This window comes from Hyperolius riggenbachi, chromosome 2 (genome assembly GCF_040937935.1).
Source record: "Hyperolius riggenbachi isolate aHypRig1 chromosome 2, aHypRig1.pri, whole genome shotgun sequence".
Lineage (NCBI taxonomy): Eukaryota > Metazoa > Chordata > Amphibia > Anura > Hyperoliidae > Hyperolius > Hyperolius riggenbachi.
The window spans coordinates 47498154-47511946 of NC_090647.1; the positions used below are offsets into that span (position 1 = coordinate 47498154).

Consider the following 13793-nt stretch of genomic DNA (forward strand, 5'->3'; position numbering starts at 1 on the left):
CACAGGACTTGTTTAGTGCCATCACTGTACATTACTCTGGATGGGAAAATGCTTACAACAATTTTTTTTTACATACACAGCTGGGGCAAAAAAATGAATTCTAGATGCTTCAGCCCACCTAAGAAAGTCTAGCAATATTGTACTGGGAGTGTAAAACAGGCAAAACAAAATCCCTGTAGGTGCACCGCACTCACCCCCACAAGGGCTATTTTATACTCAGGGATATAATCAAAAACTCAGGAAACCAAAAATTGCAAAATGTACTTTTTCTTTTTAATATTGCAAAAAGTGCAGAAATTTGTATACAATATCTTCAATAACGTGGTAAAATGCATATAATTGGTTGAGAAGGCAACAACATCGATTTGTTTCGGGTCCACGACCCTTCTTCAGGCCTTTATACATACAATGAATATCTGCAACAGCATCTCATCTGGACAACAATTAAGCCAGGATAGACCAACAGAAGTTCAAAAATGAAGCCACATGGGAGCAGGACATTCAATCCAGGTGGAACCTAAAAGTCTGTCTGGCTCCAAGGAATCGGCAAACGCTGAACGTTCAGGCTGAGCAATGACACTGTGTATGGTCCATTCCTTTCCTGTCACATTACAGGGGAGTGGCTTAATAATAAATCTGAATTTCCAGATTCTTAAAAATAATTTTGTTTTCTTAAAACAGAAGATATGTGCGATAATTCAACTAAGTGAGTGTGGTTTCCCATGATGCATCACTACTGAATATGCAAATCATCTCTTTATGCCTCTGAAAGCAAGGCTAACATCCAGAACCGCTGGTGTATAGTGAGCCTGTAGCTAATACATTTTACAGAGCCACACCAATCCAATATGCATACAGTCTTCATAAAGAACGGTATAAACTGGTCTGTAATGGAGGTGGGGTAACCAGCAAGTTAGGTTTGCTTTAAGGTGGAGCTGAACTCTTGCACAGGACAGAAGGAAAAAAGAGAAATGCACCCTGTATGTATTTAGAGAGTTTAGCCTGTTTAATTCCCCCTCATCTGTGACTAATCACAATTGTAATTTGATCTCTAAGCTGCGTCAGCTGGCTGCCTTAGCAGAAAAGAATTTACAAATAGAGGATGTTAACCCTATGTCTGCTTCCAGAATTTGTGTCAGTTGTAAGAATTTTTTTCTTTAAAAAGATAAGCAGCAGCATAATAACCTTCAGAGTAGAGAGGAAGTTCTGAGTTCAGGTCTGCTTTAATTGACAAACAGAGCTTCAATGACAGTTCTAGTGTATAGCCTGTGTCTGCTCTGTGTGTGTCTGCTGTGTGTGTGTGTGTGTGTGTGTGTGTGTGTGTGTGTGTGTGGTGTGTGTGTGTGGTGTGTGTGGTGTGTGTGTGTGGTGTGTGTGTGTGGTGTGTGTGTGTGGTGTGTGTGTGTGGTGTGTGTGTGTGGTGTGTAAGAATTTTTTTTCTTTAAAAAGATAAGCAGCAGCATAATAACCTTCAGAGTAGAGAGGATGTTCTGAGTTCAGGTCTGCTTTAATTGACAAACAGAGCTTCAATGACAGTTCTAGTGTATAGCCTGTGTCTGCTCTGTGTGTGTGTGTGGTGTGTGGTGTGTGGTGTGTGGTGTGTGTGGTGTGTGGTGTGTGGTGTGTGGTGTGTGTGGTGTGTGTGTGGTGTGTGTGGTGTGTGTGTGGTGTGTGTGGTGTGTGTGTGGTGTGTGTGGTGTGTGTGGTGTGTGTGGTGTGTGTGGTGTGTGTGGTGTGTGTGGTGTGTGTGTGGTGTGTGTGGTGTGTGTGGTGTGTGTGGTGTGTGTGGTGTGTGTGGTGTGTGTGGTGTGTGTGGTGTGTGTGGTGTGTGTGGTGTGTGTGGTGTGTGTGTGGTGTGTGTGGTGTGTGTGGTGTGTGTGGTGTGTGTGGTGTGTGTGGTGTGTGTGGTGTGTGTGGTGTGTGTGGCGTGTGTGGTGTGTGTGTGTGTGTGTATAGTCTACACACACAAATATATCTTTTAGGAGTGAGGGTAATTCAAACACACTTTGGCCGCAGTAGCCTGGCCTCTTTACATATTGGCCTGCCAGAGTAAGCAAAAAGAAGAGTGCTGAAGCTTCTGCATGCCCAGTAGAGGCGTGGCTACATACATAAGGCGAAATGATACAGGGGGTGTATGGGGCACACCAAAGAGGTAGCACATTTTACAAGGCAGACTCCTCTTGTTTCACTCATCTACTCAAATACCGATTCTCTCTTGCTGACAAATTCCTCCCCCTATCTACTCCACAATGAGAAGGGCCAGGCAAGTGTTACACATCACTGGATAAACTGCCAAAGACCTGCGGGGGAAAAGCTGGTCTAATGGGTGGCTTTGCTCACCAATAGGGAAGCTCAGGAGCCTCACTCTCACATTTCTCCAATGTCTACAACTGATAAAAATGTACTCGTGTGGTTTTCGCTGTCATTTCAGTGATTCACCTTGCCAGCAGTAAAGATGCCGGCATCTCTGATAAAGAATGTTAATGAGGGTGCGGTAAGAGTGTGCAGTAAGTGAACTAAATAATTCACATATGAATATCAGGGGGGAAAATGCACTGTGTGGTCAAAAAATTAGAAACAGCCGCTAATAACGAGTTAGTCCACCTGATCAGACTATATTCTTCTTAGCATGGGCTCAACAAGATGCTGAGGATCGTTGGCCCATACAGACACAATGGCAGATCTAAGTTGGGTCAGATTGGACGGTGGCATTTCCAAGCTTTGAAGAGATCTCTAGACCTTGTCCCACAAATGCTCTATAGCAGGGGTCCCCAACCTTTTTCAGCCCGGGGACCGGTAACCGTCCAAAACTTTCTCTGGGGCCCGGGGGGGGGGGGGGGGGGGGGGGGGGGCTTGGGTATTCGCGGCGGCACAGCAAGCACAGTTGCCCCAGTATAGGGAGTCTAGGTACCCCGCTGCAGCTAGTATAGTGCCCCAGTATAGTTAGTATAGTGCCCAGTGTGCCCCAGTATAGCTAGTATGGTGCCCCATGAAAGCTAGTATAGTGCCCCATGATAGCTAATATAGTGCCCCATGTGCCCCAGAATAGCTAGTATAGTGCCCTGTGTGCCCCAGGATAGCTAGTATAGTGCCCAGTGTGCCCCAGGATAGCTAGTATAGTGCCCAGTGTGCCCCAGGATAGCTAGTATAGTGCCCAGTGTGCCCCAGTATATCTAGTATAGTGCCCCATGTGCCCCAGGATAGCTAGTACAGTGCCCAGTGTGCCCCAGTATAGCTAGTATAGTGCCCATGTGCCCCAGGATAGCTAGTATAGTGCCCCAGGATAGCTAGTATAGTGCCCCAGGATAGGTAGTATAGTGCCCCAGGATAGCTAGTATAGTGCCCCAGGATAGCTAGTATAGTGCCCAGTGTGCCCCAGGATAGCTAGTACAGTGCCCAGTGTGCCCCAGGATAGCTAGTACAGTGCCCAGTGTGCCCCAGGATAGCTAGTATAGTGCCCATGTGCCCCAGGATAGCTAGTATAGTGCCCATGTGCCCCAGGATAGCTAATATAGTGCCCCATGTGCCCCAGGATAGCTAGTATAGTGCCCAGTGTGCCCCAGTATAGCTAGTATAGTGCCCCATGTGCCCCAGGATAGCTAGTACAGTGCCCAGTGTGCCCCAGTATAGCTAGCATAGTGCCCCATGTGCAGCTAGTATAGTGCCCCAGGATAGTTAGTATAGTGCCCCAGTGTAGCCCCCCTCCCCCCGCTCCTGTCACCTTATGAGCTGGCGGCCGCTTCCTGTCACTGATTCCCCGTAGCCGCTTTGAGGATTGCAGCATCTCCTACTACAGCAGCGCTTCCTGCGCAGCTGCTGTAAGGAGGGAAGAAAGCGAGACAGCGCCGGTTTCCATGGTAACGGCGATCGCCGCTACAGGAAGCCGCTGCCCCGCTTTCTTCCCTCCTTACAGCAGCTGCGCAGGAAGCGCTGCTGTAATAGGAGATGCTGCAATCCTCAAAGCGGCTACGGGGAATCAGTGACAGGAAGCGGCCGCCAGCTCATAAGGTGACAGGAGCGGGGGGAGGGGGGTGAGAGGCCAGATCCGCCGCGGCCCAGCTGGCAACTGCCCACGGACCGGCAGTGGGCCACGGCCCGGTGGTTGGGGACCCCTGCTCTATAGCACTGAGGTCAGAAGACTGAGCTGGCCATGGAAGCAGGTTAAACTCTGACTGATGTTCCTCAAACCAAATTGAGACTGAACGAACGCGGTGGCAAGGGCCCACAACAGGTGCCTCTTCCTATTTTTCTGTGATACCAAAGGCACTCTTGATGGTCTCCTGCTGCTAAAGTCTATCCTTTTCAAAGTCAGTCTTGTGCATTAGGATATGCATTGTGATGCACTTGCATTGAATTTGGCTGTAATGGTGTTGTTGCCCTTCTGTTGCTGCAGACTAAGCATGCTACTCGCCTTTCACCTCTCTTGTTCACCAGCTTTTTTGACCAGAATAGTCCTCGTCACTTGAAGATTTTTTTTTCTCAACTGCGACTCTCTAAACACCCAAGATACTGCTGGGCGAGGAAATCCTTGCTGTTGCTTCAGAAATGCTAGCACAGCTCATTTTGCACCAACAATAATCCCTTGTTCAAAGTAATTTAAAGTGCAACTGAGATTAAAAAATGCATACCTGGGTTTACCTCCAGCTTGAACGCTCCCTCGCTGCCGTTCTCCACTTCCTGGATCCCGGTAACTTCGGCCAGTTGCCGCAGACAGTGGGGCCATCCCACATTGCGCTCTCGGCCGGGAGCATTCTGCACAGGATGCACCCATACATGCACAGTTAGCCCCAACTCACGAAGTTACTGTGAGTCATAGCGGAGCATCCAGGAGGCGAAGGACAGCGGCGAGGGATCGATCAGGCCAAAGGGGGCTGCAGAAAACCCCAGGTAGGTATGAATTTATTTCATCTCAGGTTTACTTTAAATCTTTAAAGTGAACCAGAGACAAAGCACCCTATTTTACCATATACAGGATCTTCTCAAAAAATTAGCATATTGTGATAAAGTTCATTATTTTCTGTAATGTACTGATAAACACTAGACTTTCATATATTTTAGATTCATTACACTACAACTGAAGTAGTTCAAGCCTTTTATTGTTTTAATATTGATGATTTTGGCATACAGCTCATGAAAACTCAAAATTCCTATCTCAAAAAATTAGCATATTTCATCCGACCTATAAAAGAAAAGTGTCTTTAAAACAAAAAAAAGGTCAACCTTCAAATAATTATGTACAGTTATGCACTCAATACTTGGTCGGGAATCCTTTTGCAGAAATGACTGCTTCAATGCGGCGTGGCATGGAGGCAATCAGCCTGTGGCACTGCTCAGGTGTTATGGAGGCCCAGGATGCTTCGATTGCGGCCTTAAGCTCATTCAGAGTGTTGGGTCTTGCGTTTCTCAACTTTCTCTTCACAATATCCCACAGATTCTCTATGGGGTTCAGGTCAGGAGAGTTGGCAGGCCAATTGAGCACAGTAATGCCATGGTCAGTAAACCATTTACCAGTGGTTTTGGCACTGTGAGCAGGTGCCAGGTCGGGCTGAAAAATGAAATCATCTCCATAAAGCTTTTCAGCAGATGGAAGCATGAAGTGCTCCAAAATCTCCTGATAGCTAGCTGCATTGACCCTGCCCTTGATAAAACACAGTGGACCAACACCAGCAGCTGACATGGCACCCCAGACCATCACTAACTTGACTTCAGGCATTTTGGCATTTCCTTCTACCCAGTCTTCCTCCAGACTGGCACCTTGATTTCCGAATGGCATGTAAAAGTTGCTTTCATCCGAAAAAAGTACTTTGGACCACTGAGCAACAGTCCAGTACTGCTTCTCTGTAGCCCAGGTCAGGCGCTTCTGCCGCTGTTTCTGGTTCAAAAGTGGGTTCATGCTTCTATCTGCTGAAAAGCTTTATGGAGATGAAGATTTCAGCCACAGGCTGATTGCCTCGATGTCACGCCGCATTGAAGAAGTCATTTCTGCAAAAGGATTCCCGACCAAGTATTGAGTGCATAACGGAACAATTATTTGAAGGTTGACCTTTTTTAGTTTTAAAAACACTTTTTTTTATTGGTCGGATGAAATATGCTAATTTTTTGAGATGTCATTTTAATAAACAATTCCTATTTTTATAATCCCCTATTGTACTGTGCCAGATTGCTATCTGTGGCCGCCGTACTCCCTGTTTTACCCCCACCCCTTGGAGAATTGGACGCCGCTCACCACGCTTCCTAGCGTGTGTTTGAGCAAACGTCCTTGCTCCCATAGTAACCGGCGCAAGGAGGCTTGGAACCAGTGACGTCATCTCCGTTTCTCTTCCGCTCCACCTGCCACGGAGAGCGCGGTCCCCGGCTGCCTAAGAGGGACGTATGCGAACCACGGCTGAGTACGGAGTACCAGCCACACCAATACTAGGTGAGACCTTTCCTAGTGTTATTTGAATTACATTGTTGGAAAACTCAGAGCGCTCCTCTCCTTTCTTTACAAATTTTTTGAGATAGGAATTTTGAGTTTTCATGAGCTGTATGCCAAAATCATCAATATTAAAACAAAGGCTTGAATTACTTCAGCTGTGTATATTTGAATATAAAATATATGAAAGTCTAATGTTAATCAGTACATTACAGAAAATAATGAACTTTATCACAATATGCAAATTTTTTGAGAAGATCCTGTATATCAGTGGGAACATTAGAGAAAACACCTACCCTGCTCTCCGTTTCATCCTTTACTGCTCAGCTTGCTTATCAGCCCTGATAAAATCCAAGACTGAGCATTCAGTCTGGATTTGCTCAGGAATCATCATAGCCGAGTCATTACACCAGAGCCAGAGGGGGCAGGCTTGGGCTTGAAAAGACACCAGAGAACACAGACTCTGCTATGATTCCTGAGCTAAGCCAGACTGAATGCTCAGTCTGAGATTTTATCAAGGCTAATAACAAGCAGGCTGAGCAGTGAAGGATGAAACAGAGAGCAGGGTAGGTGTTTTCTCCAATGTCCCCACTGATCTATATGGTAAAATACATGAGGGTGCTTAGTCTCTGGTTCACTTCAATCCTACCCATTTTTACATTAATTTGCGTGATAACCAAAGTGTTATATAAGCAACTCTGCATTGTTATGTCACTATTGGACTGGTTTACTTTCAAAATTAGAGGTGTCTAATGTTTGGGCCACTCTGTATATATTTATGTATATATGTTTATACACTGTGCTCTCCCCAGGCTCTTTTAGCCGGGTGCTCCACCCGGCTAGTTTTGATGACCCCCCCCGGCTCTCATCGGCTCACCTCCTATGCTGTGAGCAGAGTTTAGCACAGAAGCCCCGGCCCTGCATTCTCCCATCTTGCACCACCCGGCTGAAAATAATTTCTGGGGAGAACACAGTATATACATACGTCACACACAGTAGAGTTATTCTGTAAAGTCTTACCTTTTGCCAGAAGTCCATGGAGAATCTCATATACCAGATATCACACTGGCTGTACTCAAACCTCCCCAGTATGGTGACATTGGACTCATTGGCCTTTATCTTGTCAATGTCGTCCTCCATTTTGCCTGGTTTCCAGCAGACAATGGCATTTTCACATGACTGCAATACAAGAAGGAGATGACTATACAACTTCTCTGTCACTCCAGTCACACAACACATCTGTTTTACTATTACACCATTCATAAATAATACACGTCACTCATGATGAATTATAGGAGTTATAAATGCACATTCTTAAAGCTGTGCTTATATCGACTCTATACTATAAAATCCACAGGCACATATGCAGTGTTCTTCCAGGTTCTTTTAGCCGGATGCTCCGCCCGGCTGTCATCAGCTCTCATCATCCTCCTCCTCTTATGCTGTAAGCAGAGTTGCACCGACCCTGCATTCCTTCTCCCTCGCACCCCACCCGGCTACTTTTTCATGCCACCCAGCTAGAAAAAAAATTCTGGGAACAACACTGCATATGGTTTTCTGCCTGAACTTAGGCGATAATAAATTGTATGTCTAATACAGATAATAAATAGAACATTAGTTGCAGAGAATTATGTCGTATTGCTTTCCAGTACAGGAAGTGTGAAACAAACCTTGGGTTATCTATGCAAAAGACCTTTTATAAGCTAGTCAATGACTTGATCTAACTCAGTCCTGTTTTCTGAAGAGTTTAAACAGCCAAGAAACAGTGAGAGACACCTTGATCTAAGATTTTACTGCAGGAAAGTTTAAATGGTCATTACTTCTGCTTATACACCTTAAAATACAGAGTGTGGATTGTAAACTGCAACTGTAACAGTCAGATGCAAAATTATAAGTAAAGCTATATACCTGACAAAAATATGAGACTTTTCTTTGCTACTAATGCTCTATAATAGCGATGGCGAACCTATGGCACGCGTGCCAGACCCGGCACGCATAGCCGAATCTGCTGGCACGCCATTGCTGCTGCGTTATGTCCTGTCCATTGCATGAACTGTAGACGCCGCGCCAGTTCATAGCCAGCAGACCCGCTCCAGCCTCCATAGTCTTCCGGTAGGCAGAGCAGGGCTACGGTAAGATGGCGTCCGAAGCCCTGTACTGGAGACTAATTATCTTCAGTACAGGGTTTCGGACGCCATCTTCCCGTAGCCCTGCTATTGCATTCAGCACGGGAGATATGCAGGAGCAATATCTCCAGGGGAGCTGCGCTCCAGAGGCCGGCCGGGAGAGGAGACTTCTGTCAAGTGAGTAAATTCCTTTTTTGCAGGTGAAATGTTGCCCACTGCGTTATTTTCTGGTGAAATGTTGCCCACTGCGTTATTTTCTGGTGAAATGTTGCCCACTGCGTTATTTTCTGGTGAAATGTTGCCCACTGCGTGATTTTCTGGTGAAATGTTGCCCACTGCGTGATTTTCTGGTGAAATGTTGCCCACTGCGTGATTTTCTGGTGAAATGTTGCCCACTGCGTGATTTTCTGGTGAAATGTTGCCCACTGCGTGATTTTCTGGTGAAATGTTGCCCACTGCATGATTTTCTGGTGAAATGTTGCCCACTGCATGATTTTCTGGTGAAATGTTGCCCACTGCATGATTTTCTGGTGAAATGTTGCCCACTGCATGATTTTCTGGTGAAATGTTGCCCACTGCATGATTTTCTGGTGAAATGTTGCCCACTGCATGATTTTCTGGTGAAATGTTGCCCACTGCATTATTTTCTGGTGAAATGTTGCCCACTGCATTATTTTCTGGTGAAATGTTGCCCACTGCATTATTTTCTGGTGAAATGTTGCCCACTGCATTATTTTCTGGTGAAATGTTGCCCACTGCATTATTTTCTGGTGAAATGTTGCCCACTGCATTATTTTCTGGTAAAATGTTGCCCACTGCATTATTTTCTGGTAAAATGTTGCCCACTGCATTATTTTCTGGTGAAATGTTGCCCACTGCATTATTTTCTGGTGAAATGTTGCCAACATTGTGTTTTCTGCTGAAATGTTGCACACATTGCGTTTATTTTCTGGTGTCTGAGGTAACTGTTGCTGCATTTATTATTTAATGGTCATAGTTGGCTATATTTGCTGCTTTGGGGTTACGGCGGGTATACTAATAAATAGCATCACACAGTTCCTGCACACCCATGTTGCGAATCCTCATGGCGGAAACACTGCTTTCCTATGCCTCGCTGTTACATCATTACGTCAGCTCCGCCCATACAATGTCATGGCCACACCCATTTTTTTTTAGCTACGTGCGCCGCTAACACCCCCCCTCCCCTGTCCAAGGTTGAACCCAGAAAAATCTGGACACTGTAGGTCTGAGGGCCTGGTATTTGTAATCTCTTATGTTCTGAGGAGGGGGGGGGTCATTTTGTTAAAATTGGCGTGTTGGCACTTTACGAGAGACAAGAGGCTTGAGTTGAAGTTTGGGCAATTCTGTCTCGAAAAGGTTTGCCACCACTGCTCTATAATGATCTGTAGGAGAAATGCAATTCATTATCAAGTTTATTTTGGCTTCAGATTTGCTTTAAAGGAAAGGTTCAGGGAGGGTGGGTAAAAAATAAAAATCAAATTCCACTTACCCGGGGCTTCCTCCAGCCCGTGGCAGGCAGGAGGTGCCCTCGCCGCCGCTCCGCAGGCTCCCGGTGGTCTCCGGTGGCCGACCCGACCAGGCCGGCTGCCAGGTCGGGCTCTTCTGCGCTCCAAGGCCCGGAACTTCTGCGTCCCACGCCGGCGCTCTGACGCCATCGGACGTCCTCCGGGCTCTACTGCGCAGGCGCAGAAGTACTGCGCCTGCGCAGTAGAGCCCGGAGGACGTCCGATGACGTCAGAGCGCCGGCGTGGGACGCAGAAGTTCCGGGCCTTGGAGCGCAGAAGAGCCCAACCTGGCAGCCGGCCTGGCCAGGTCGGGTCGGCCACCGGAGACCACCGGGAGCATGCGGAGCGGCGGCGAGGGCACCTCCTGCCTGCCACGGGCTGGAGGAAGCCCCGGGTAAGTGGAATTTGATTTTTATTTTTTTCCTACCCTCCCTGAACCTTCCCTTTAAAAGAAAACCTGAACTGAAAATTAAGTCAAAATAAACATACACAAGTCATACTTACCTCCCGTGTAGTCTACTCCTCAATCCCTTTGTCCTCTCCTGAGGCCTGTTTGTCCACTGTTATCAAGGGAATTCCCTGTCCTCCATTTTGAAAATGGCCATTACCCCCTAACAGCTTCCTGGTCAGCACACTGTTAAACTGTAATATCGCCCACTTGAGCCATTGGGATACATGGCACATCAGTTGTCCTCTCAGCTATAACTGACAGCAACTGATATGTGACTGACAGCAACTGATATATTTCAATTCTGACAAAATGTCAGAACTGGAAGGGATTATTATCAGAAGAAACTGGTGAGCTTCTGAGAGGAACTGATGTCAAGGTAACTATGTAATGTTCATTTCAAGTTACCTCGTGTGTTTATTTTAAATAATTTTTCTCAGTTCAGATTCCCTTTAAGTCTTCTATAGCTGACTGTGAGCTCCTCTACCAAAAACCGTTAAAAAGTGTGAATGCCAATGTGGTCCTCCCAGAGCAGAAACAAACATTCCACGGAGCCACACCTGAAAGGATTAAGAGGTCACCACCTGTGATAGATTTCAAAATGTAAATCAGGGAGAGGAAAGGTTTCTCAATGGCCAAATACTGACTAAATAGTTTATAAATATTGTAAAAAATAATAATATGGCAGGCTACGGAGGTGAAACACTGCCTACCATCACTTCCCGCTAGATTTCCTTGAAAGTCCTACATTAGAATTTAGGCTTGCCCATCACTCACTCAAAATCCTATAAGAACCCCTAAAGCCCAATCTACACGACACGATTTTTTGTACGATCCGATTAAATCCGACATGTCCGATCGGGATTCGATTCAATTCAATTTGATTTTCCATTGCAAAACAATAGCAAATCGAATTGCATTGAATCGAATCCTGACCGGACATGCTGGATTTAATTGGATCGTAAATAGAATCGTAATCGAATCGTACAAAGAATCGTATCGTGTAGATTGGGCTTTTTGAAGGGGTTCTGTGGATAGTAGAAACAAAAAAAGAAAAACAGACACTTACATGGGGCTTCTATCATCCCCCTACAGCTGTCATGTCCCGCGCTGTCCTCCTACGATCCTCCGTTCCCCACGGCCGGCACCAGTCAATTATTCACCTAACGAGACGAACAGTGCGCACTCCAGCTCACGTCTCCGGGAGATTACTGCGCAGATGCGGTATGAGGTTTTCTCGTAATGCGCCGTGAGCTCCTGCAGAAGCGAGCACACTCGTGGCCATGCCCCCTCAGTCTCACTACAGGAATAATCAGACCGACGCCGCCGAACGGGTGATCGGAGGAGGATGGCGTGGGACATGACAGCTACAGGGGTCCGTTAGAAGCCCCAGGTAAGTGTCTGTTTTTTCTTTTTACTATCAAAAGAACCCCTTTAAACTCCCATTAGACCCCTTAAACTCCCATTAGACCCCTTAAACTCCCATTAGACCCCTTAAACTCCCATTAGACCCCTTAAACTCCCATTAGATCCCTTAAACACTTAAGCCCAACTGGACGAGGTTTCTCATCCAGTTGGGCTGCGCACGCGCCCGCGGGCCCCCCGTGCGCGCCCCCGCTGCTGGCCGCTAGCCCACCGATCAGTGAAAGGGATTATAAATCCCTTTCGCTGATCGGACCCCCCCGGAGAAAAGCCGACAGCGTCTCTTCAGACGCTGCGGCTTTTCTGAGCTCTGGTCTCCTTTCTTCTGCCTGGGAGCGAGATCGATCGCTCCCAGGACTTTTTGATTCTGGCCATCTTGTGGCCAAATAGCAAATTACACCCAAAAAAAAAAAAGTTTTAAGAATAAACCTATAAATATATTAAAAAAAATTCCTGTTTACCTCCCACACCAAAAAATACCCACATACAAGTTTAAATAAAAAAAAAAAAAAAAATTACAATAATAAAAAAAACAAAAAACAAATAGTTACCTAAGGGTCTGAACTTTTTAAATATTCATGTCAAAGGAGTATATCAATATGATTTAATAAATTATGGGCTTCTAAACAGTGATGGACGCAAAACGGAAAAAATGCACCTTTATTTCCAAATAAAATATTGTCGCCATACATTGTGATAGGGACATAATTTTAACGGTGAAATACCCGGGGCATATGGGCAAATACAATACGTGAGTTTTAATTATGGAGGCATGTATTATTTTAAAACTATAATGGCTGAAAACTGAGAAATAAATTTTTTCCATTTTTTTCTTATTCTTCCTGTTAAAATGCATTTACAGTAAAGTGGCTCTTAGCAAAATATACCACCCACAGAAAGCCTAATTGGTGGCGGAAAAAACAAGATATAGATCAATTCATTGTGATGAGTAGTGATAAAGTTATTGGCAAATGAATGGGGGGTGAAAGTTGCTCGGATGTAAAAAAATGTCAACCCTTCGGGCTTAAGTGGTTAAAGGAATACTGTAGGGGGGGTCAGGGGAAAAGGAGTTGAACTTACCCGGGGCTTCTAATGGTCCCCCGCAGACATCCTGTGCCCGTGCAGCCACTCACCGATGCTCCGGCCCCGCCTCCGGTTCACTTCTGGAATTTCAGACTTTAAAGTCTGAAAATTTCTGCGCCTGCGTTGCCGTGTCCTTGATCCCGCTGATGTCACCAGGAGCATATTGCGCAGGCCCAGTATGGTCTGTGCCTGTGCAGTACGCTCCTGGTGACATCAGCGGGATTAAAGACATGGCAACGCAGGCGCAGTGGTTTTCAGACTTTAAAGTCCGAAATTCCAGAAGTGAACCAGAGGCGGGGCCGGAGCATCGGTGAGTGGCTGTGTGGGCACAGGATGTCTGCGGGGGACCATTAGAAGCCCCGGGTAACTTCAACTCATTTTCTCCCGACCCCCCTACAGTATCCCTTTAAACTTCCATAAGACCCTTTAAACTGCCCAAAAAATTAGAGCTTACCTTTGACAGTATTAAGTCTCCGAGCCACCTGACACAGTCCACATAATTTCTGTGAATGTCTCGCGTTGAGAAGTCAGGGAAGTGGATCTTCTGTGAAATGAACGGCCTGTAGAAATGAAGGACAGTTCTGGAGATAAATTGCAAGCATGTCTCTGCTAATGTTTTCAATAATATGACTGAGCACGAACCCAAACTCCAGTATTTAATGTTTACAGAAGTACCACTAACCTTCACACAAGGATGTCACAGTAAAGGACAATTTTTAGTGTGTGTAAATAGCTTATCCTCTTCAGCGGTATTCCCGAGTGTGGCCCGGGGT

At 46.0% G+C, this 13793-nt stretch overlaps 1 protein-coding gene across 1 annotated transcript in view; it reads right to left on the bottom strand.

Moving 5' to 3' along the window:
- EED (embryonic ectoderm development) overlaps positions 1–13793 on the bottom strand; it is a 50363-nt gene that overhangs the window by 5415 nt on the left and 31155 nt on the right. Inside the window, exons 9-10 of the mRNA XM_068264813.1 lie at positions 13475–13580; positions 7436–7594 (exon numbers count right to left, since the gene is read on the bottom strand). Of these exons, the coding sequence (XP_068120914.1) occupies positions 7436–7594; positions 13475–13580 (265 nt within the window). The remainder of the gene's footprint in view (positions 1–7435; positions 7595–13474; positions 13581–13793) is intronic.